The sequence below is a fragment of the Dermacentor variabilis genome, chromosome 11 (genome assembly GCF_050947875.1).
Source record: "Dermacentor variabilis isolate Ectoservices chromosome 11, ASM5094787v1, whole genome shotgun sequence".
NCBI classification, from domain to species: Eukaryota; Metazoa; Arthropoda; class Arachnida; order Ixodida; family Ixodidae; genus Dermacentor; species Dermacentor variabilis.
The window spans coordinates 113,900,491-113,921,360 of record NC_134578.1 but is presented as its reverse complement, the minus strand read 5'-3'; the positions used below and the strand labels follow the sequence as shown (position 1 = coordinate 113,921,360).

Below are 20,870 nucleotides of genomic sequence, written 5' to 3'. Positions count from 1 at the left end.
ACTGTGCCAGAGCTATGAAGAACTCCGCAGGCAGCGGTCACTGACCCGTCGATCTCTACCGCGTGACGAACACCTCGCTGGTTTGGCTGCCATGTCCACCCAGGCAGCGTTGCTCGCAGAAATGAAGGCGTTCGTCCGCGAGGAAGTTGCCCGGCAACTCTCGTTGATGGATTTTGCACAGCCGCAGTCGGTACACGCGCCTACGCCAAGTTTTGCGCCTCCGCTTCGCCGCGTCATAGCGCAAGAGCTGCACGAGGTTTTGCCTGAGCACCACCAGCGTGTTCCTGCGGCTGCGCCTCACAGCTACGCCGAAGTCATGGCCAGGCCCCAACAGATCCCGACGGCTGTGCCACTCAGCTACGCGGAAGTCGTCACCCAGCCTCAACAACTCCCTCAACGGGGACCTCTCACGTACGCCGAAGTCCTCGCTATGCCCCGACAACAGCCTGCTATGCAATCACTTCACCAGGCGCCACGTCCAACGCGTCCTTCCACATGGATGGGACCTGCCGCAGCGACTCGGTGGCGTACAGCGGACAATCGACCAATATGTTTTGCGTGCGGCTATGCAGGCCACGTCGCACGCTACTGTAGTCGCGTGCAGTCACCTAGCGCTACACCTTATGGGCCAAGTTCTATGGCGGGTTCTCCGCGCCCTTATTACGACGACGAACCTCGGGCTGCGTCACCACCATTCCGCCGGTCCGCCAACATCCGCCGCTCAACTTCTCCACGCCGACGCTCCCCATCACCGATGCGGCCTCGTCCCGAAGCTCGGGATGAGGAAAACTAATTGTCGCAGTCCATGAGGCAAGGGCTGCGACGCCGTCGAAACGCGGAAGTCCTCAACGTAGCCCGACCAATGTGATAGACGTGTTAGTTGACGGTGTGCGCACATATGCCCTCGTGGATACCGGAGCCGCTGTATCAGTTATGGACGCAAAGCTTTGTCGCTTCCTTCGAAAGGTTACGACGCCCATTGCTGGATTCGCCCTCCGCACAGCAGGCGCACAGCGTATTCACCCTATTGCGGCGTGCACCGCTCGTGTTCTCATCGAGGACGTTGTATACGCCGTCGAATTTATTGTGATTTCCTCGTGCTCCCACGAAGTTATCCTGGGGTGGGACTTTCTCGCCCGCCACGATGCCGTCATTCATTGCGCACGGGCCGAACTAGAACTGTCGCCGATCTCAGATATGACGCTTGCCGATAATGCTTCTTTTGCAAACAAACTAGTCGTCAGACACGACACCAACGTTCCTCCCAACTCGTCAGTGATTGTATCAATGCATTGCAGCAGCCTCTCTGACGCCATCGCACTACTTTCTCCATCAGGCCGCTTTTACACTCGAAAACGTCTGCTGCTGCCTTTTGCGACTGTGAACGTCAAACAGGGCTCCACAGCTATTTTTGTCTATAACCCCTTCTCATACCCTGTGGTGCTGCTTCAAGGCGAATGTCTTGGCCACGTGGAAGTGATCGACGCCGTACAAATTACGGATGTTCCCGAAGACACGTCCTGCGCCTGTTACAACACGCTCGGTTCTCTCGCGACGTCCGACCCTTTGCCCACAGGTGTGTTCGATTCATCTATTGCCGATGGCCTCACCCCACCTCAGCGTTCGCAGCTTCTGCGCATCTTAGAAGAATTTCGTTCTTCTTTTGATGTCGAGCAACCTTCCTTGGGCCGGGCGTCTGCTGTCACGCACCATATTGACACTGGCTCCCAACCGCCATTGCGGCAACGACCATATCGCGTCTCGGCCACGGAACGTCGTGTGATTAATGAGCAAGTGGACGATATGCTTCGCCGCGAAGTGATCCGACCCTCGAACAGTCCATGGGCATCCCCTGTCGTCCTTGTTACGAAAAAAGACGGCTCGGTACGGTTCTGTGTAGACTATCGCCGCCTGAACAAGATCACTCGCAAAGATGTATACCCGCTGCCTCGAATTGATGACGCCATCGATAGCCTACTATGCTGGCTGTCGTCATTGAAGGATCCCTCAGGCCGTCTCGCCCGCTGGGCGCTTCGCTTACAGGATTACGATATCCGCGTACTGTACCGCAACGGACGCCAGCATGCTGATGCTGACGCCCTCTCACGTTCTCCCTTGCCAGACGACAATGCCTGCTGCGCAATATCCCAGCTTGACGTCTCTTCCGTCGACATTGGGACCATCGCTTCTGAGCAGCGCAAGGACCCCTGGATTGCCTCCATCATAGACTGCCTTGCTGATCCGTCATCGCAGCCAACCACTCGTGCACTGCGCCGTCAAGCTCGCCATTTCGCCATTCGCGACGACCTGCTTCATCGACGCAATTACACCTCTGACGGCCGCCAGTGGTTATTAGTTGTACCTCGAACCCTGCGTTCTGAAATCTGCGCATCGTTCCACTCTGATCCACAGTGTGCGCATTCGGGACTTTTCAAAACCTACCAGCGCCTCCGACGACGCTACTACTGGCGAGGAATGTACAACTACATTCAAAAGTTTGTTCGTTCATGCCCCGACTGCCAGCGCCGAAAATCTCCACCCCACCTCTCGCCAGCTGGCCTGCAGCCTCTACCCTGCCCTACCCAACCGTTCGGGCGCGTTGGCATCGATTTGTATGGACCACTTCCCCTGACGTCGGCTGGTAACCGCTGGGCCATTGTGGCAGTAGATCACCTTACCCGATACGCTGAAACCGCCGCTCTCCCAGCAGCTACAGCGCGCGATGTTGCATCATTCCTGCTTCGCCGATTCATCCTGCGGCATGGTCCACCCCAAGAATTGCTCAGCGATCGCGGACGCGTCTTCCTGTCGGAGGTAGTTGAAGCGATTCTCAAAGAGTGCCACGTTGTTCATCGTACGACTACGGCGTACCACCCTCAAACGAATGGCCTCACAGAACGCTTCAACCGTACGCTCGGCGACATGCTTTCAATGTACGTTGCCTCCGACCACACGAACTGGGACGCCATTCTGCCATTCGTCACCTACGCGTATAATACCGCTACGCAGAGCACCACTGGATTTTCCCCCTATTTCTTGCTGTATGGTCGACACCCTTCGCACACCATCGACACCATTCTTCCGTACCGGCCCGATGCATCCGAGTACGTCCCTATTTCTGACACGGTCCGACATGCAGAAGAGTGCCGCGACCTCGCACGGGCCTTTACTTCCGATGATCAAGAGCGCCGGAGGAGCACTCGCGGTGACGCCACTGCCACGGTCACCTTCGATCCGGGAGCGCTCGTGTGGCTCTCAGTCCCTTTAACTGCTCATGGCCTCTCATCAAAACTGGTCCCTAAGTATGAAGGCCCTTATCGTGTTCTCGAACGCGCATCTCCTGTAAACTATGTCATCGAACCAGTTGAGCCATCTGAAGACATGCGCCGCCGTGGACGAGACATTGTCCATGTCGACCGTTTAAAGCCTTACTACGACCCGCTCATAGTGACGAGCTCTTAGGTCGCCGGACGGCTCCCTTCTCGCTCCCGGGGGGTGGTTGTAGCGAAGATATTGTAGAAGAGACGCTAGTGGGTTCAGCGCTACTGGCTCTAAACGCTAGTGGGTCGAGCGCTCCTGCTCAGCAACGGCTCTCGTGCTTGGAAGCTGTGACTGCCCTGCCCGTCGACGTTGCGCTGCTCCCGAGCTCTGCCAAATAAACACCTTTAGATAACCAACGAATTCCATCTGGCCACTTAGTCAATGACCTTACTGAGTTTCGACAAGAGCGCGGGAGGCCATAAAGATACATATCGACAAAATACAGCGCGACAAAATAGTCCAGCCGTCAAATAGACCATGGGGGACTCCTGTTGTCTTGGTGAAAAGAAGAACATAAATACACATTTTTCCGTCGGTTATCGTCGCCTCAACAACATCGCGGAGGAGGACGTATGCCCCCTTCTAAGAATAAACGACGAACTCGACCGTCTATGTAATGCAAAGTACTTGTCGTCGATGTACCTCAGGATGCACTACAGGGAAATCGAATCTGTCGATAAGGATCGAGAGCAGACCACCTTCAACACGCCGGACGTTTTCTACGAATTCAAGGTTATTGCATTCGGTCGTTGTTCGGCAGCCGCAACGTTCCAGCGCGTAATGGACACTATGTTGTCTGGCTTGAAGTTAGAGACCTGCCTTGTCTACTTAGAAGACGTAGTTTTTTCGGCAAGTTTCGACGACCAGTTGAGACGCCTTAGAACAGTACTACAGGCAATCAAGTATACCGGAATCAATTAGAAACCGGAAAAGTGTAACTTTGTGTAAGAAGAGCTGCTGTTCTTAAGTCAGGTAATTAGCAAGCCTGGAGTACGTCGCGACCTGCAGAAGACCGCTGCCATCGCAAAGTTCCAGAAGCCCATTGAAAAGAGTAAAGTGCGAAGATTTCTTGGCATGGTGCGCCTACTACAGACTTTTTGTCAAGGATTTCTCATGCATCGCTGAACTGCCTACCCCTCTAACTAAATCTGATATCGAGTTCAAGTAGCAAAACCCGCACGCCAAAGCATATCAAGAACTCTAACGACGCAAGCAGTCGCCCTCAGCACTTGCACACTTCGACGAAGATGCCAATACCGAAATATCGAGTATTGATACCGGGTAGCGTAGGTCTCGGCGCCGTTCTCGTCCAGAGGACACATAAACTTGAAGGCATCATAGCTTACGCAGGCCGGTCGCTGTGAAAAGCGGAAGGCAATTGTTCTACGATGGGAAAGGTATGCCTCGTCATCATTTGCACCACAGCAAATTTCCGCCATTGCCTGCAAGGCAGGTCTTTTAAAGTGGTAAGTGACCATCCCTCGTTAAGATGGGTGCTTGAATTCTTCGTATCCTTGAGAATGCCTGGAACCGTGGAGACTCTGGCTGCATGACATCATTGGATCTCGGCCACGGTGGCCGCATTTCGATGGGAGCAAAATCCAAAATACACCCGTTTACTTACATTTAGGTGCACGTTAAGGAAACTCAGTTGGTCCAAATTATTTCGGAGAGCCCCTGCCAAAGCCCCCTATGGCGTGCCTCATAATCAAATCGTGCTTTTGGCACGTAACAGCCCATAATTTTTAAAGTTTTGCTACTCTTTTCTTCACCTTCACAACAACATGACAATGCTTAAGAGATTCAAGGACTAGCCTTAAGGCCTCCAGCACTTTCAGAGCCTTTCGAGCATGCATTGTTGTCTGGCCCAACGATATCACTGGAATATAATCGTTGAGGGAAGTAAATATTGAATTTTGAAAAAAAAAGTGTAAGCAATGTGGGTAATGCGAATTAAATCAGAGACGTCCACGGATGTACCCCTTTGGTACACCAAAGTGTAACACAACAGCTGACGGGTTATGATGGCTATCGGTTGTATAATGCACGTGATTAGATAAAGTCGCAGTTTCGCCCGAAAGGCAGAGTATCGATTGCGATATCAAATTAGCGGTGGACAAAAGATGGTAGATTTCCCGGCCGCATAAGCTGGTCATATGTACACTAATTAAATTTACAAACATCGTGTCATGCGCGCACAAGCAAACATGAACCCATCTCAGTCAAGTACCGGGCAAAATCGCCGCCAGGACGCAGGATTGAGGAAGTGTTGTAGCAGCCGCGAGCGAACTGACCTTCGTGGTGCGTCTCGTATCAACGCGAACTAAGTCGCGGAAACAGCGCGCGCGGGCATTTTACCGGTCGTAGATTGATTTGAAAATACAGCGGCTCGGGCGGGCTCGCGCGGCCACCTGGGCTGCTCGAAGTAAAACTTGACTACCCCCCCCCCCCCTACATTCCCCAAGGAGCTTTACGCGCTACGCAAGACGGTGCGCTTCGTCCCGTTTCCCTCCATTGCGTGCGCGAGAATAAACTGTGATCGCCAGCTCACCCACGCTTGCTTTCACTCGCACATATAGCATACGGGGCGTGATGACCATATCCTAACCCTCGAACTTTACACGGAACCTCACGGCGAGCACAGAAAATGCGCCTGGCGATCAATTGCTACGGCAACAAAAATAATAACTCAACTTACGAAAGCTGCTGTATAGACCCGTCTTGCATAAAAATGATTTGCAAGATCGATGTTGGGCTGGCGTAAATAATGAGGACGCTTCGATGAAGGTAAGACTATTGACCGCAGCTTTTAGCCCTGTAAACCATTCGAAACGTATTTGGAAAAATAACGAATTTGAATTTGAACCAAGCCAGTGAAGGTCACGTGTGGGAATAGTGTGCAAGAAGTGCTCATAAATGTGCAATTATTCCAGGGAAGGTGGCATGACTTGAAGAGCGGAAGGAACTTCCTATGTTTCCATTCAGACCTGAATACAATGCAATTATAACACAATGGTCAAGTGAGTACATGGCCTGAAAGAACGATCGTAATTGCCGTGAGGGCTACCTAATGTTTTCATAATCTTGCCGGTGATCGCACGTATTGCCTATCTGAATTGATGGATGCGTGTCCTCAGCAGTGACAGTAAGCACGAGAGCTCGGAGTGTAGCGCTGCCTACTTCAGAGGTGTATATATGAAGATATGAATGCGACCGCCAAACATTTGCTTACCGATAGACACTTCGATCATATCTTCGTAGCAAATTTCTCGAGTTATTTACGTTATGTTATTTTTGTCTAGCACCACGGAAATAGGTGACTATCGCGGATCCAGCGTCAGCAACATCTGACATTTCCTAAACATTCCACTAAGGTATTAGCACAGGACTTAAATGGTTGGCGGAGAAGCCCAATACGTAGTAGTGAATACTATTTTGCAGGTTGCTGTTGCCACTTGTTAAGACAGCAGCGGAAAGTGCTGAGCACATGGCGGAGGAGGAACACACAACAATTGCTGCCTCTCTACGACGTGAAGGAAAGCAAAGCTTTAAAGAAATCTTCACATTCGTTTTTGACTTCATTATGGCGGGTTCTGAAACGGTGAGATTATGCAAGGACATTGCGTGAAAAATTTTGAACACGTATTAGTCTTTATATAGCTGTGGAGAGATGTTCCCAGTCGTTCGTGATTTGAATTAATGATAATAAACGTGAGTTTTCGTATTGGAATATTTGATGAATACCGATAGTTCCTGCATCGAAACTCTATTTTATAAAAGCCCCTACAAAGGAAGGACAATAAAAACTGGAGGGGCATGAATTCAGCACTGTGAATGATAATAATAATTTTCGCTTTCACAAGAGCGGTAGAGATGAGGCAAACAATTATATATGGCTCAACGAACGCAAAATACCACCAGTGAGGGCCTCTATAGGCTGAAAACATGTCTTGCAGAGGCGCCTAAATGAGGGCATAGCCAAAAGCTTGATAGCAGCAGTTATCCATTCGAATTTCATGTTGACGTACTCGTACCTAATACTACTTTCAGTGACCTATTACATGCTACATAAGTTAAAGCAAAACGCACAAGTCGTACATAGCCGTCATATCCCTCAACATTGCACTTTGTGATTATCGTATCTATTCAAATAATTTTAAAACATTGTAACATGATTACATTTGAGACCTTTTACGCTTTCAAAAAATTAGTAAATCTAACAAATCTATAATATGACGCGTAATTATAAGAATTATATACTGCAAATGCCAGTATTTTGTTCTTTTGCATCATGCTACAATGTTCCTGGTCGCCAGCTGCCGTAGGTGATACAAAGTCATCATTTATAAGTTTTCCGGAATTAAAAAATAAGTCACCCGTTGAACAATACGGAATATTTATCCTAGAACTGTATTATTCAATGAATGAATAGAATTTATTGATAGGAAAGACAGAGAGGTCGACCTGAGCTAGTGCGCTCTAGTCTGCTCCTCTGCACTGGGGAAGAGGTAAGGGGAGTGAAAGTATTGGAATGGATGATGATGATGATAAGAGAAGTGGTGAGTGCTTATGTACGTGAGACAGTGGCCTTCAAAGAGGTGGACATTACTAGTGCGGGAAACGGAAACACATACTTAATCACTGCAAATTAACTAATTACCTTCTAAATATTTACTTTACAGCACATATTGCAATTTACGAGTTGTAGGTGGTGAGGTTGCAAGAAGTATACACTTGGAATCAATGTTCGGGATCGAATCCGTGTGGCGATATTGTTTCGCAACATGTGGCACGAAATGGACGTTTTATGTAATTTTTACTTAGGTCCGTAAAAGGGCGCATTCCTGAAAATGTGGGTGGGACAATGGTGCATTTTTACGGCCAGTTGGGTGGCGCATATATCCAAGCTTGTGTCATTATAGAAATTCATTCCAAGTGTCATTCCATGCCATCTCGACGGCTAGAATACAGAAACTGTTGTTTGTGCCACGATGTAAATAATTAGGAAGTTAATTAGTATTCCTAATTAGCTGAATATGTGTTTTGATTTCTCATGCAAGTGATGTCCTCTGCCCTGAAAAATCCAGCTCAAAAAAGGAATTACGTTATCTGCAAGGGGCTAGCTTTAAAAATTGCAGACAACATAAAAATGATCACCCAGTATAGCAATAATGGCAAGTCATTGCTGTGTTCTCCCTGCGCCATTGTATATTTCAGGTTGCGGCTGGAGCAACGTATTGCTTATACTGCCTCGCAATGAACCCTCTCGCTCAACAAAAGGCAAGGGAAGAGGTTCAGTCTGTTCTCAGCAAAGCTCCAGACAGCGAAATAGCACTCAAGTATATGGAGCTTTCCTACGTAAAGGCCTGTATCCGTGAATCACTTCGGTAAGGTTTACTTATATCGCTTGATTTTTACTGTAATATACGCAATTTTCAATTCATCGCCAGTAATTTCTTCACTATAGGCGCGCGAGCCTATTTTCGTTTCCGCAAAGCGAAATTCTCTTATAGAATTCTAAAGCAATTCTGAAAAAAATCTTTATAGCTTCGCGTCAGTCGATGTCGAACACGATTGACATTTGATATCATTCAGTGAATGAATTGTGAAAAGTTCTGGTAGTGAAAGTACTAAATCGGCTCTCTAGATATGTCTCCTCATAATTATACCAAAGAATAGGCTTGCTTTACCTGAATATTATTCTGCATGGTACGAGTATGCCAGGCAATGAAAAATAATATTATAATGCATGAGTGAAGTTGCTTGAAGTTAGTAACTTCAATTGGCTTTGAGGTAAACGCTGTGATACCGTAAGTGCAGTGTTATGATGGCAGCGTGCAACAAGATTATGATATTTGCGCATGCACATAATTAGGCAAGTCCAAGCAACAGACAATATATACACAATCTCTCCAGCGCAGAAGTAAACATAAGGCAAATAATGAAAGCAAATCGGTATTTTGATTAGTGGAGGCGACACCAATTTTCCCACATTAGCCATCATACCCAATTATTTTTGAAAAGTAATATCACTATAAGATGTCCATTTTTCAGTTATATTAATACATAGTAGGTGAAAGAGCAATGCAAGTCCACAACTGATTTGGTGGCATGAACGTGCGCCATATAACTCCTTCTGTATTTATTCTTTATTGTGCTTCCGTGTTAAATCAGGTCAACAGTATTTCCTCATCTTATTTGCGATGTTCTACAATAGCGGGCTTTTCTTCTGCTAAGGCCGTAACATATAACACTGTGTGAGCGAAAAATGCTATGGGCTCGAGAATTGTCTAACATTGCCCACTTCGCATTTTGCGCTGCAGCGAATGCAACTGGGCCTATAATTTGTGAAAAAAAAATATTGTTCTGCTGGAACAATTCTATATAAGTGTAGCACAGGTGTCAAAATGTAGGACTGAACGTCTATGCGAAGCGACTTTAAAAGTTCCACATCGTTTTTTTTTCAGGCTCTACCCTATCGTCACCGGAATACACCGCAAATTAGACCACGACGTTGTGATGTCCGGCTACATGATACCGAAAAACGTGAGAGCACAGTTTACTCAGCCTTACAGAACAAAAGCATATAGACTAACACATTGTATACACAGTTTGTCCAAGCTTAAGAAAACATATTTGAAAAAAATTAATAACTGTGGCTTTCTGCTGTCCGCCAACCAAGATTGTAAAAGATTACACAAGAATTTGTGCTTCGACTTCTCAGATTCTCGATGTTGTGTTCATTTTCAACCATTTCTGACACCTAGTAACACAGTGTGAAATTGAGGACGGCTTCATAGATCACAGCATGGCCGTTTACATTTTCAGTTCTCTTCATCAGGCTCTCAATGGCCATACAGAAGAAATGATACTCAACTTGTCAACAGCTCACAATATAAGTACATCGAACGACATAAACAGTTTGTTTACTATATTCCTCTTTGGAAATTAGGTGCCAGCTCAGCTGTACTTCGGCAGTTTGTCGTTGAACAAATTATTTTATGGAAGTTCTTGCACCACACATTCCTAAGCCTCACAAAAGAAGGAACCGTTGATTACTAAAGAGATCATACATGCAAAAATATAATTGAGTCGCAAGCGCAAGGCATCTCCATATAGAATTGCTACTGAGAATAATGTAGGTAAACCAGAAATGAGTCAAGACCTACGACAGGAAATTAGGAAATCAAAGCACAAAATTTTGCAACGTGACAGTGATTTCATCTTTGAGGAGGGCATCTAGCAAGTTTTGGGGTCTGTCAATCCTTCTGACTTAAGTCAGTACAATGCAGGTAACAGCACACAAGAGATATCTTTATCTTTTAACTCCATTTCCCTCAGCATAATGGTTTCTTCCGGACTATGTAGATGTTTCTCGTAGACAGCGCATCAATAATATTTTTCGATGAGCAAAGTGTAGTTCGTCTTGAACACAGACACCAGAAAACGCTCTGGACTTGTTAAAATCATTGGCCCATTTTTGCAAGAATCACTGAATGAAGGCCTATTTACCAATTATTTATCAGTTGTCGAATGATCAAGGCTGCTCTCCAACTCTCTGGAACAGCACAAAAATAAGAATCTTTAAAATGCACAAGAAAAACAGACATTCTAACGTATACACCCATTTATCTAATTAAACGTCTGTGCTAAAATATCTAAACACGTTCCCTCAGGACAGTTATTAGCTTGCCTAGACAAAAATTTGTCTCTAACCATCACGAACCCGGATTCTGATCAAGAATTCCACTGTGGCCCAACTTAAAGAAATGATTTACGTTCCTGGAAACGCTAATGATGGCCGCAGTCAATCAGATATTATACCAGATTTTACAAAGTTTTGCAATTTGTCCTTCACCTCCTTCCTCCCATTATCATCCCCTATTGTGGCGCTTTTCCTTCCCCTTCCCTTACGTAGAGTAGCAGGCCAGAGCTCTATTTTCAGGCCGACCACTCTACATTTTCCAATAATTAAACTACTACTACATCGTTTCCATAAAATCGAGCATGTTTTTTAACTGGTAAAATATCAGACGACACGTACGCACTTCTTAGGAGCTGTGAAAGTGAAAGCGTTTATGTTCACTTGAACGCCGGTGGGACGTTCTTCGAGTTATGAGCTCTTCGTGGGCAAGCGAGCGCGTTGAGTACCTTGGCGCATTCCGATTTGGTCTTACGGAGGTTCAGAATGAATGCAGTCATGGGAAACGCTCATGCCGTGGTATCACCTCCTCGCTACTGGATGCGCAGTCATCGGAAGAATGACGCACGCACTATGCACACTTTCAGTCAGCTGGAACAGTCGAGCCGCCGTGGCGTTGGAGAAGCGTGCTCGCCTTACACCCCGGAAGTCCGCGTGAATTGTAGTCCCACCTACACCGTAATTTAACAAAATGCATTTTCCAAGCAATTATTATTTTGTTCGCAGGAACCTCCTTGAGACATTTGACATCAACCCGAGCATTTTGACGTGTTTTTAATCTTTGCACCCTCGGCCATTTTTGGTACCATTCGGTGACGACAACTGACGGATTTTCGCTCAATGTGGCATGCAATACCTTCAGATTAAAATTGAGGCAACTTCCAGAAACGCATTACTCACATTCCCCACAATTTCTTGCACAACAATGTAGCGTATTGGACTCCTTACACTTTTTAATTTTTGTGAATGAAAGTCGTAAAGTATCAAAGGGCCAACAGAACTACACATACTTCAGTGAGTTCCCTTTATTTTACCTTCCTTCGTTTAGCTTTCTGCTCGTCGTCTCTATTACGCATCTTAAGTTCAAGGTGCTGAGCACCTCGTATGCAGGGGATCGTTTACCTGGTGTCACCAAACTCTAAATCATACCCACTGTATCTGATAAATCATGCCAATGGAAACCGCAAATGGCAGACTGGTATGCTTTCACAGCAATTCCGAGGCTGGTGGAGCTAATTTCGCTGGAGCTTAGAGCTGTTGGAATCAATGAAGTATACCGAGGTATCTTCCCGCCACTGAAAAAGCTACTCCTGAATTTTTTTGCCATCTACGAAAAACGTTTGGTCCTAAGTGGATATCGGAATGCACGGAAGAAAGAAAACAGCAAAATAAAGCCTAAGGCATCCTGCATAAATACCTGACGCATAGCAACTTCCTGAGCTTCAAACTAGTCAAAGCGAAAGCTCTATATACATAATGTCACGCGGTAGTGACCTTAAAGAACACAGTAACAATACTGTGAAAGACAAAACTAGCTCTTATTGGGTGAAGCTGTGCCCAGAAAGACAGACCACACTTAAAGCACAACGATAGCGGCGAACACAGTCGGCGATCGTCGAAAATGTCATCAGCGGGTCGAGCGTGTCGGCTTTTATACAGCAGTCGTCGAACGTTCCAGACTAATCGCTAGGACCCGCGTGTCTTCAACAAAGTTCTACACCATTCGCGTCACGCGATGAAATCAGATAACACAGGGTTCCACGACACCAGACACCGGAGAGAAGCCTCGATAACTTTCAAGAAACTTCGGATACATGCAGGCGCGTTCGGCGCTGTGCGATATTATTTGTTAGGCGGCGAAACGTGTCTCCCGATAAAGACCAGTACACGTGTCAATACCCCCCTCTTAAAGAGCATCGACCCGATGCTGCATAAAAACGAAAGCAATAAAGAAGCACTCGTAGCAAAGAAAACAAAGTTCGTCAGCGTCCGAAAAAAGGTTTAAGACGTACCACATGGACCACTTCAGATCCTGCGCGGTGCCGCTATGAATGCGAAATTCCGTCCGGCGCGACCTCAATGTCCAGTGCGCCAATAGGTCGAATGACGTTGTAGGGTCCGAAATAGCGTCGAAGTAGTTTCTCACTGAGTCCTCGTCGGCGTATCGAGGTCCAAACCCAAACACGGTCACCGGGCTGGTACTCGACGAAGCGTCGTCGGAGGTTGTAGTGTCGGCTGCCGGTACGCTCCTGTTTCTTGATACGTAGGCGGGCGAGCTGTCGGGCTTCTTCGGCGCGCTGGAGATAGCTAGCGACGTCAACATTCTCTTCGTCAGTGACGTGCGGCAGCATGGCGTCGAGCGTCGTCGTCAGGTTCCTGCCGTAAACCAGCTTAAACAGCGTGATCTGCGTTGTTTCTTGCACCGGCGTGTTGTAAGCAAAGGTTATGTACTGCAGGACCGCGTCCCACGTCTTGTGCTCGACGTCGACGTACATTGCTAGCATATCGGCGAGGGTCTTGTTCAGGCGCTCCGTGAGACCATTCGTCTGCGGGTAGTTGTCCTCCTGTGGCTTGTCTGGCTGTATTGCAGAATGGCTTGCGTGAGCTCTGCTGTAAAAGTCGTTCCTCTGTCGGTGATGAGGACTTCTAGAGCACCAAGTCGAAGCAGAATGTTCTCGACGAAAAATTTCGCCACTTCGGCTGCGCTGCCTTTCGGTAGAGCTTTAGTTTCAGCGAAGCGGGTGAGATAGTCCGTCGATACGACATTCCACTTATTTTCGGAAGCTGATGTCGGAAACGGTCCCAACAAGTCCATCCCGATCTGCTGAAAAGGTCGGTAAGGAGGCTTGATCGGCTGTAGTAATCCCGCTGGCCTTGTCGGTGGTGTCTTGCGTCGCTGACAGTCGCGGCATGTCTTGAGGTAACGGGCGACATCGGCGGTTAGGCGCGGCCAGTAACACCTTTCTTGTATCTTCGATAGCGTCCGGGAGAAACCGAGGTGCTCAGCGGTCGGATCGTCATGTAGGGCGTGCAGTACTTCTGGACGCAGCGCCGACGGAACAACAAGAAGGTAGTTGGCGCGGACTGGTGAGAAGTTCTTCACGAGTAGATTGTTTTGAAGCGTGGAGGAAGACAATCCGCGCTTAAATGCCCTAGGGACAACGTCGGTGTGCCCTTCCAAATACTTAACGATGCCTTTTAGCTCCGGGTCTGCTCGTTGCTGTTCAGCGAAGTCTTCCGCGCTTATTATTCCACGAAAGGCTTCGTCATCCTCGTCATCTTACGGTGGCGGGTCAAGGGGGCACGTGATAGGCAATCGGCATCTGAGTGTTTTCGTCCGGACTTGTAGGTTACAGTGATGTCGTATTCTTGTAGTCTGAGCCTCCACCGCGCCAGCCGTCCTGAAGGGTCCGTTAAGTTAGCTAGCCAACACAACGCGTGATGGTCGCTGACGACTTTGAATGGCGTGCCATATATGTAAGGGCGGAATTTTGCTGTTGCCCAAATGATGGCGAGGCATTCCTTTTCAGTCGTAGAATAATTGCCTTCCGCTTTTGACAGCGACCGGCTAGCATAAGATATGACTCGTTCATGGCTGTCTTTCTTCTTGACTAGGACGGCACCGAGACCTAGGCTACTGTCCTCAGTGTGGATTTCGGTATCGGCGTCTTCATCGAAATGTGCAAGTACCGGCGGCGACTGCATGCATCGTTTTAGTTCTTGAAATGCGTCGGCCTGCGTCATTTGCCTCTTGAACTCGACATCAGATTTGGTTAGATGGGTTAGCGGCTCAGCGATGCGTGAAAAGTCCTCGACAAAGCGCCTGTAGTAGGCACACATGGCAAGGAATCTACGCACTGCCTTCTTGTCGGTGGGCTGCGGGAACTTTGCAATGGCAGCTGTTTTCTGCGGGTCAGGGCGTACTCTGGATTTGCTGATGACGTGGCCTAGGAACAGAAGCTCATCGTAGGTGAAGTGGCACTTTTCCGGCTTCAGAGTGAGCCCCGATGATTTGATGGCCTCTAATACTGTCGCAAGCCGCCTAAGGTGGTCCTCGAAATTTTCGGCGAAGACAACGACGTCGTCCAAGTAAACAAGACAAGTCTGCCACTTCAATCCTGCTAACACCGTGTCCATGACGCGCTGAAACGTTGCAGGCGCCGAACACAGTCCGAATGGCATGACCTTGAACTCGTAGAGGCCGTCTGGCGTGATGAATGCGGTCTTTTCGCGATCTCTCTCGCCGACTTCTATTTGCCAGTAGCCAGACTTGATGTCCATCGACGAGAAGTATTTAGCGTTGCAGAGCCGATCCAATACGTCGTCTAGCCGCGGAAGGGGGTATACGTCTTTCTTCGTGATCTTGTTCAGTCGACGATAATCGACGCAGAAACGTAGGGTTCCGTCCTTTTTCTTCACCAGGATGACAGGAGATGTCCACGGGCTCTTCGACGGCTGGATGATGTCGTCGCGCAGAATTTCGTCGACTTGTCGCCTAATCGATTGACGTTCTCGCGTCGAAACTCGGTAAGGGCTCTGGCGGAGTGGCGTGCGCGATGTACGCGATTGTCGTGCCCTTGCTGATGTGCTTGAACTCTTGGCTGAAGTTGCTTAGCATCACTTCCGCTTTCCCTCCGTGTAGTCGAACGATCCCTCTTGCGACGTAAATTTCACGGTCGTGGAGTAGATGCTGGTCGCCCTCGATGACGCCCTCTACTTCAGCGGGTGTTTCGGTGCCGACGGAAATAACAATGCTTGAGCGCGGCGGGATGCCCACTTGATCTTCGAGCACACTCAAGGTTTGGTGACCACGAAAGCTCTCCGATGGTATCTCTTGTTCTTGCGAAAGCGTTATCGATTTCGACTTCAAGTCGATGATTGCGCCGTGTTGGTTCAGGAAATCCATGCCAAGAGTGGCGTCTCGTGACCACTGTTGGAGGATAACGAAGGTGGCAGGGTAAGTCCGGTCATGAACGGTAATTCTTGCCGTGCAGATTCCAGTCGGCGTAATGAGGTGTCCTCCAGCGGTCCGAATTTTTGGGCCCTCCCATGCAGTCTTAACCTTATTCAACTGGGCGGCGATGTGTCCACTCATTACGGAGTAATCGGCCCCTGTGTCGACTAAGGCAGTTACTGCGTGGCCGTCGAGAAGCACGTCGAGGTCGGTGGTTCTTTGTCTGGCGTTGCAGTTGGGTCTTGGTGTCGGATCACGGCTGCGTCGTGTTGAACTAAAGCTGGAACGTCGCGCCGTCAAGTTGTCTTTCGTCGGTGCAGTCTTGGCTTCCTGACTTCATCGGGACGGCGGCTTGTCGTCATTAGGTCGGCGAGATGGTTTCTTCATCGTATTCGTCGGAGGCGGAGGATCTTCGTCAGTTCGACGAACAGCAACCGCGCCTCCATTGGTTGCTGCTTTTAGTTTTCCGGATATGGGCTGGCAGAGCGGCCCCAGTCTGGGCTTGTGTATGGTCGGCCCTGCGGCTACAGGTAGCGGCCTGGTGACGGCGAGCGGGACGGTCGTCGAGGGCGCCATTGAGTAGCTGCGAGGTAGTCGGCGATGTCACGTGGGCGCTCTCCAAGCTCTGGACGCGGCGCGTTGACGGCGAACCCTCTCAGTCACAAGTCGCGGTATGGGCATCGGCGATAAACATGGCCGGCTTCTCCACAGTGATAGGAGAGCGGGCGGTGGTCGGGGGCTCGCCAAATGTCCATCTTCCTCGGGTAGGGGCGCTGGGCGTGCTGGGGACGCCGGCGGCGGATGACGGAATTGCGGCGGTACAGGGCCCTGGCGCGGTCGCGGTGGGGGGCCTTGACGGCGTGCGATGGCGGCGTAGGTCATTGCTCCTGGCTGGGGCTGCGGTAACTGAGGTTGTACCTCAGGGACTCTAAGCGATCGCTTAACCTCATCTTTCACGATGTCGGCGATCGAGGCCACTTGAGGCTGCCACGAAGGCAAGACCTTGCGCAGTTCTTAGCGCACAATGGCCCTGATGGTCTCTTGAAGGTCGCCGGAACCCAGTCCTTGGATGGCGGGCTGCGGCGTGAGCACCTGGCGGTTGTATTGCCGGGTGCGCATTTCCAGAGTTTTCCCGATCGTCGATGCCTCTGCAGAAAACTCAGCTACGGTCTTCGGCGGGTTACGAATAAGTCCGGCGAAAAGTTCTTGTTTGACGCCCCGCATCAGGAAGCGGACTTTTTTCTCCTCCAACATTTCCGTGTCGGCGAGCCGTAAAAGATGGGCCATCTCCTCCGTGAAGCTCGCAATCGTCTCGTTTGGCAGCTGCACTCTGGTTTCTAGTAGAGCTTGGGCTCGCTCTTTTCGCACGACACTTAAACGTTTGCAAGAAGCCGCTTCGGAACAGGTCCCACGTCGTTACGGTGGCTTCTCGATTCTCAAACCAGATCCTGGCGGCGTCTTCCAATGCGAAATAGACATGCCACAGTTTGTCGTCGCTGTACTAACTGTTAAACGTAGCGACCCTCTTACACGTTTCCAGCCAGCTTTCCGGGTCCTCACATGTGGAACCGCGGAACGTCGGTGGCTCCCTGGGCTGCTGCAGAACTATTGGGGCTGCTCCGGCTGCCATTGGGGCTGTCTTCTTGGTCGTCTCTGGACGAACTTCTCTGACGATCTTCTTTGTCGTCTCTGGTAGAATTCCGTGTTCCGGGGGCAGCTGCTGTAACCGGCGGCTTGTTAGATGTTCCGGGACGGCGCTGGTACTGTCTTTGCAGTCCGGGCTTGGATTACGGCTTGTCGGGGGCGTCCGGTACATGAACGTAAAGCACCTCCACCAGATGTCATGCGGTAGAGACGTTAAAGAACACAGTAGCAATACTGTGAAAGACAAAACTTGCTTTTATTGGGCGAACCTGTGCCCACAAAGGCAGGCCACACTTAAAGCACAACGATAACGGCGAACACAGTCGGCGATCGTCGAAACTCTCATCAGCGGGCCGAGCGCGTCGGCTTTTGTACAGCAGTCTTCGAATGTTCCAGACTAATTGCTTGGACCCGCGTGCCTTCCACAAAGTTCTACACCATTCGCGTCACGCGATGAAATCAGATAACATAAGGTTCGGCGACAACAGACAGCGGATAGAAGCATCGATAACTTTCCAGAAACTTCAGATACATGCAGGCGCGTTCCGCGCTGTGCGATAACATTTGTTTGGTGGCGAAACGTGTCCACCGATAAAGACAAGTACACGTGTCAATAAGAAGACAAGTCCAAAAATCCATGGTAGGTGTACGTACCTACAAATAATCGCTACATAACAAACAAAAGAATGTGGGAAGGAGTCAGGAAATTTAGGGGCGACTAATTGTACACGATATCTTTAATTACAACATAGGGCATGCTGACAACACTACAGGAACAAGCAAATTTACTTGGGGAGCACTTTTATATCGTCGCTAGCTCAGTGAAAAATTGAAACACGTTCTTAAAATACAAACGGTCAGCAGAAAAGGAGAAAGTACCTAATGCTTGTGCCTGCAAGGCAGAACAAAACGCTCCATTCACTTTCCAAGGACTAAACCAAGGTACTCTGTGCTCGTAAAAAATGTAGTAGGTCCTAAGCGTATTCATTATTCAATGCTGGCACACCTGCGCCTAGCATCAGTTGATGCTCCACCTAAATTTTGCTCCAACACATTTGAATCTGGAATTATCCCAGAAAAATGGAAAATGCTATAGTTGGGCCATTTTGATAAACAGGTGGATCGCCTACATCTCCAAGCTGCTACGGACACACAGCATTGAGAAGTTCTTTAACGAAATATTACGAAACTGTCGTAAATGCGAGATCGACACTGATTCTTCAAACACAGAACTGATGTTCATAGGGGGGGGGGGTAGTTATGAACAAGATTATTTTACGACTCACCACCTTGTCCGGGTGAAACATAACATACGTGAAGCATTCTTGCAGAGACGGTTGCAAACGGTTCGAAACAATATTATTCCATTTAGCGTATTGTATTCTGTTATTTAGGTAACTTTTCAGCAGGTTTAGACCTATTGCACGTATCCCGTAACTGTTCAGTTTACTCAAAAGAATTTCGTTCTGTACGCAGTCGAAAGCTTTCCGGAGGTCTAAGAACAGACCGAGAGTGTATGCTCTGGATTCAATGTTGTTAATGATCTTTTCTTCAACGGCGAGCAAAGCCTGCTCAGACGATTTATTTTTCAAAAAGTCATACTGAGAGGGGTTAGTTAATAATGTTATGAGCGCTAAAAAACTTTTCCAAGGCACTAGGCACTGGCGTTACACTAGTTTTTCGAACACCCTGCCGGGTGCTGTATCGCTTAAGTCGTATTTGCGTCTATAAACGTTATTTAACGAACTATCTCTTTGTGTAAGGCTACAGCACAACTTACGGGTCATTTAGGAGCCTCCAATGCCCTGGTTGTCATAAAGGACGTGATCCACGTAGTCGCATCGCTGTTTTCTCAGGCATTTCGGAGGTTTTCATTTAGGGCTGAGATTTTCTCTCTTGCGGTAATGTCATGATCGACTGTAACCCGCATCGATATTTAGTTCCGTGCAAGTTTGGATAGGTCATTTTATAGGCGACACATTTCTATAGTCGTCGTCGTAGATGACCACGACATCTTTGTCGTCACCTTTGGTTGTCTTTCGAAATTTGAGTTTCCTCTGTGACGTGATGTTGCTTTTAATGTCGTTAGCATTATTTAGCAACTTCAGGAGTTTTGATCTATCTATCTATCTATCTATCTATCTATCTATCTATCTATCTATCTATCTATCTATCTATCTATCTATCTATCTATCTATCTATCTGTCTGTCTGTCTGTCTGTCTGTCTGTCTGTCTGTCTGTCTGTCTGTCTGTCTGTCTGTCTGTCTGTCTGTCTGTCTGTCTGTCTGTCTGTCTATCTATCTATCTATCTATCTATCTATCTATCTATCTATCTATCTATCTATCTATCTATCTAATCTATCTATCTATCTATCTATCTATCTATCTATCTATCTATCTATCTATCTATCTATCTATCTATCTGTCTGTCTAGCCGCTTACGTACACCCAGTGGCCCAAGTTCCCTGGAGGCATTGTCACATTGTATGTCCTCGTCATAGTGATGCTGTTGTGGTCCTTTCATCGTCGTCAAGCTTCGCCATCAGTCACCATGCCGTGGCCACGAGATTATTACTTACAGCGCGAATGAATCAACAATGATAAGAAGAATGACGAAACACTAGTGAGTGAGTGAGTGAAAAACTTTATTAGCTTTAGATTCGCTGGTCTTCTGCGGTCTTCAGATGGCTTCGTCCATCTGCTAGCACAACGGTCGGTTGCCCTTAGTCCAGGGCTCCGGTGGATGCTGCTGCCAGTTGTGCTCGCCGAATCAGACCTTCTTGGCCGACCTGGCGATCACTGGAGAGCACTCCCTCCCATTTGCTCCGCACTCGGGTTTGGTATAACGGGTACCACGTCTATCTTCTGTCATGCCCACGTTATGTGATACAGCGTGGGTGCTACGTGGCAACAGGGGCATTTGTCATTGTATTGAGTGGATACATTTTGCTGAGTACGTTTAGGTTCGGGTACGAGCCCGTTTGTAGCTGCCTCCACGCGACAGAGTTCTATCTGCTAAGGGAGTTGTGCGGTGGTGGATACTGCTTTCTGCAGCCCTTGTAGTAATTTAGTATCGCCGAATAGTCTTGGGGTACTGGTTCGGTCCCCTCGAGGTTGCCTACGTTGGATGCTCACTAATAAGTGTACCCTCGAGCTATCCTGTCCGCCTCTTGGTTCCCTGCCACTCCCCTTAGTCCCGGCGTCCATACTATCGTATGCCTAATTGGTTCTTCTTTTGTTTGTCGTTG

The 20,870-nt window shown here is 48.4% G+C and overlaps 1 protein-coding gene across 1 annotated transcript in view; it reads left to right on the top strand.

Moving 5' to 3' along the window:
- The window catches only part of LOC142563133 (putative cytochrome P450 301a1, mitochondrial), a 71,879-nt gene that overhangs the window by 38,452 nt on the left and 12,557 nt on the right, over positions 1 to 20,870 (top strand). Inside the window, exons 5-7 of the mRNA XM_075673675.1 lie at positions 6,763 to 6,922; positions 8,539 to 8,708; positions 9,789 to 9,867. Of these exons, the coding sequence (XP_075529790.1) occupies positions 6,763 to 6,922; positions 8,539 to 8,708; positions 9,789 to 9,867 (409 nt within the window). The remainder of the gene's footprint in view (positions 1 to 6,762; positions 6,923 to 8,538; positions 8,709 to 9,788; positions 9,868 to 20,870) is intronic.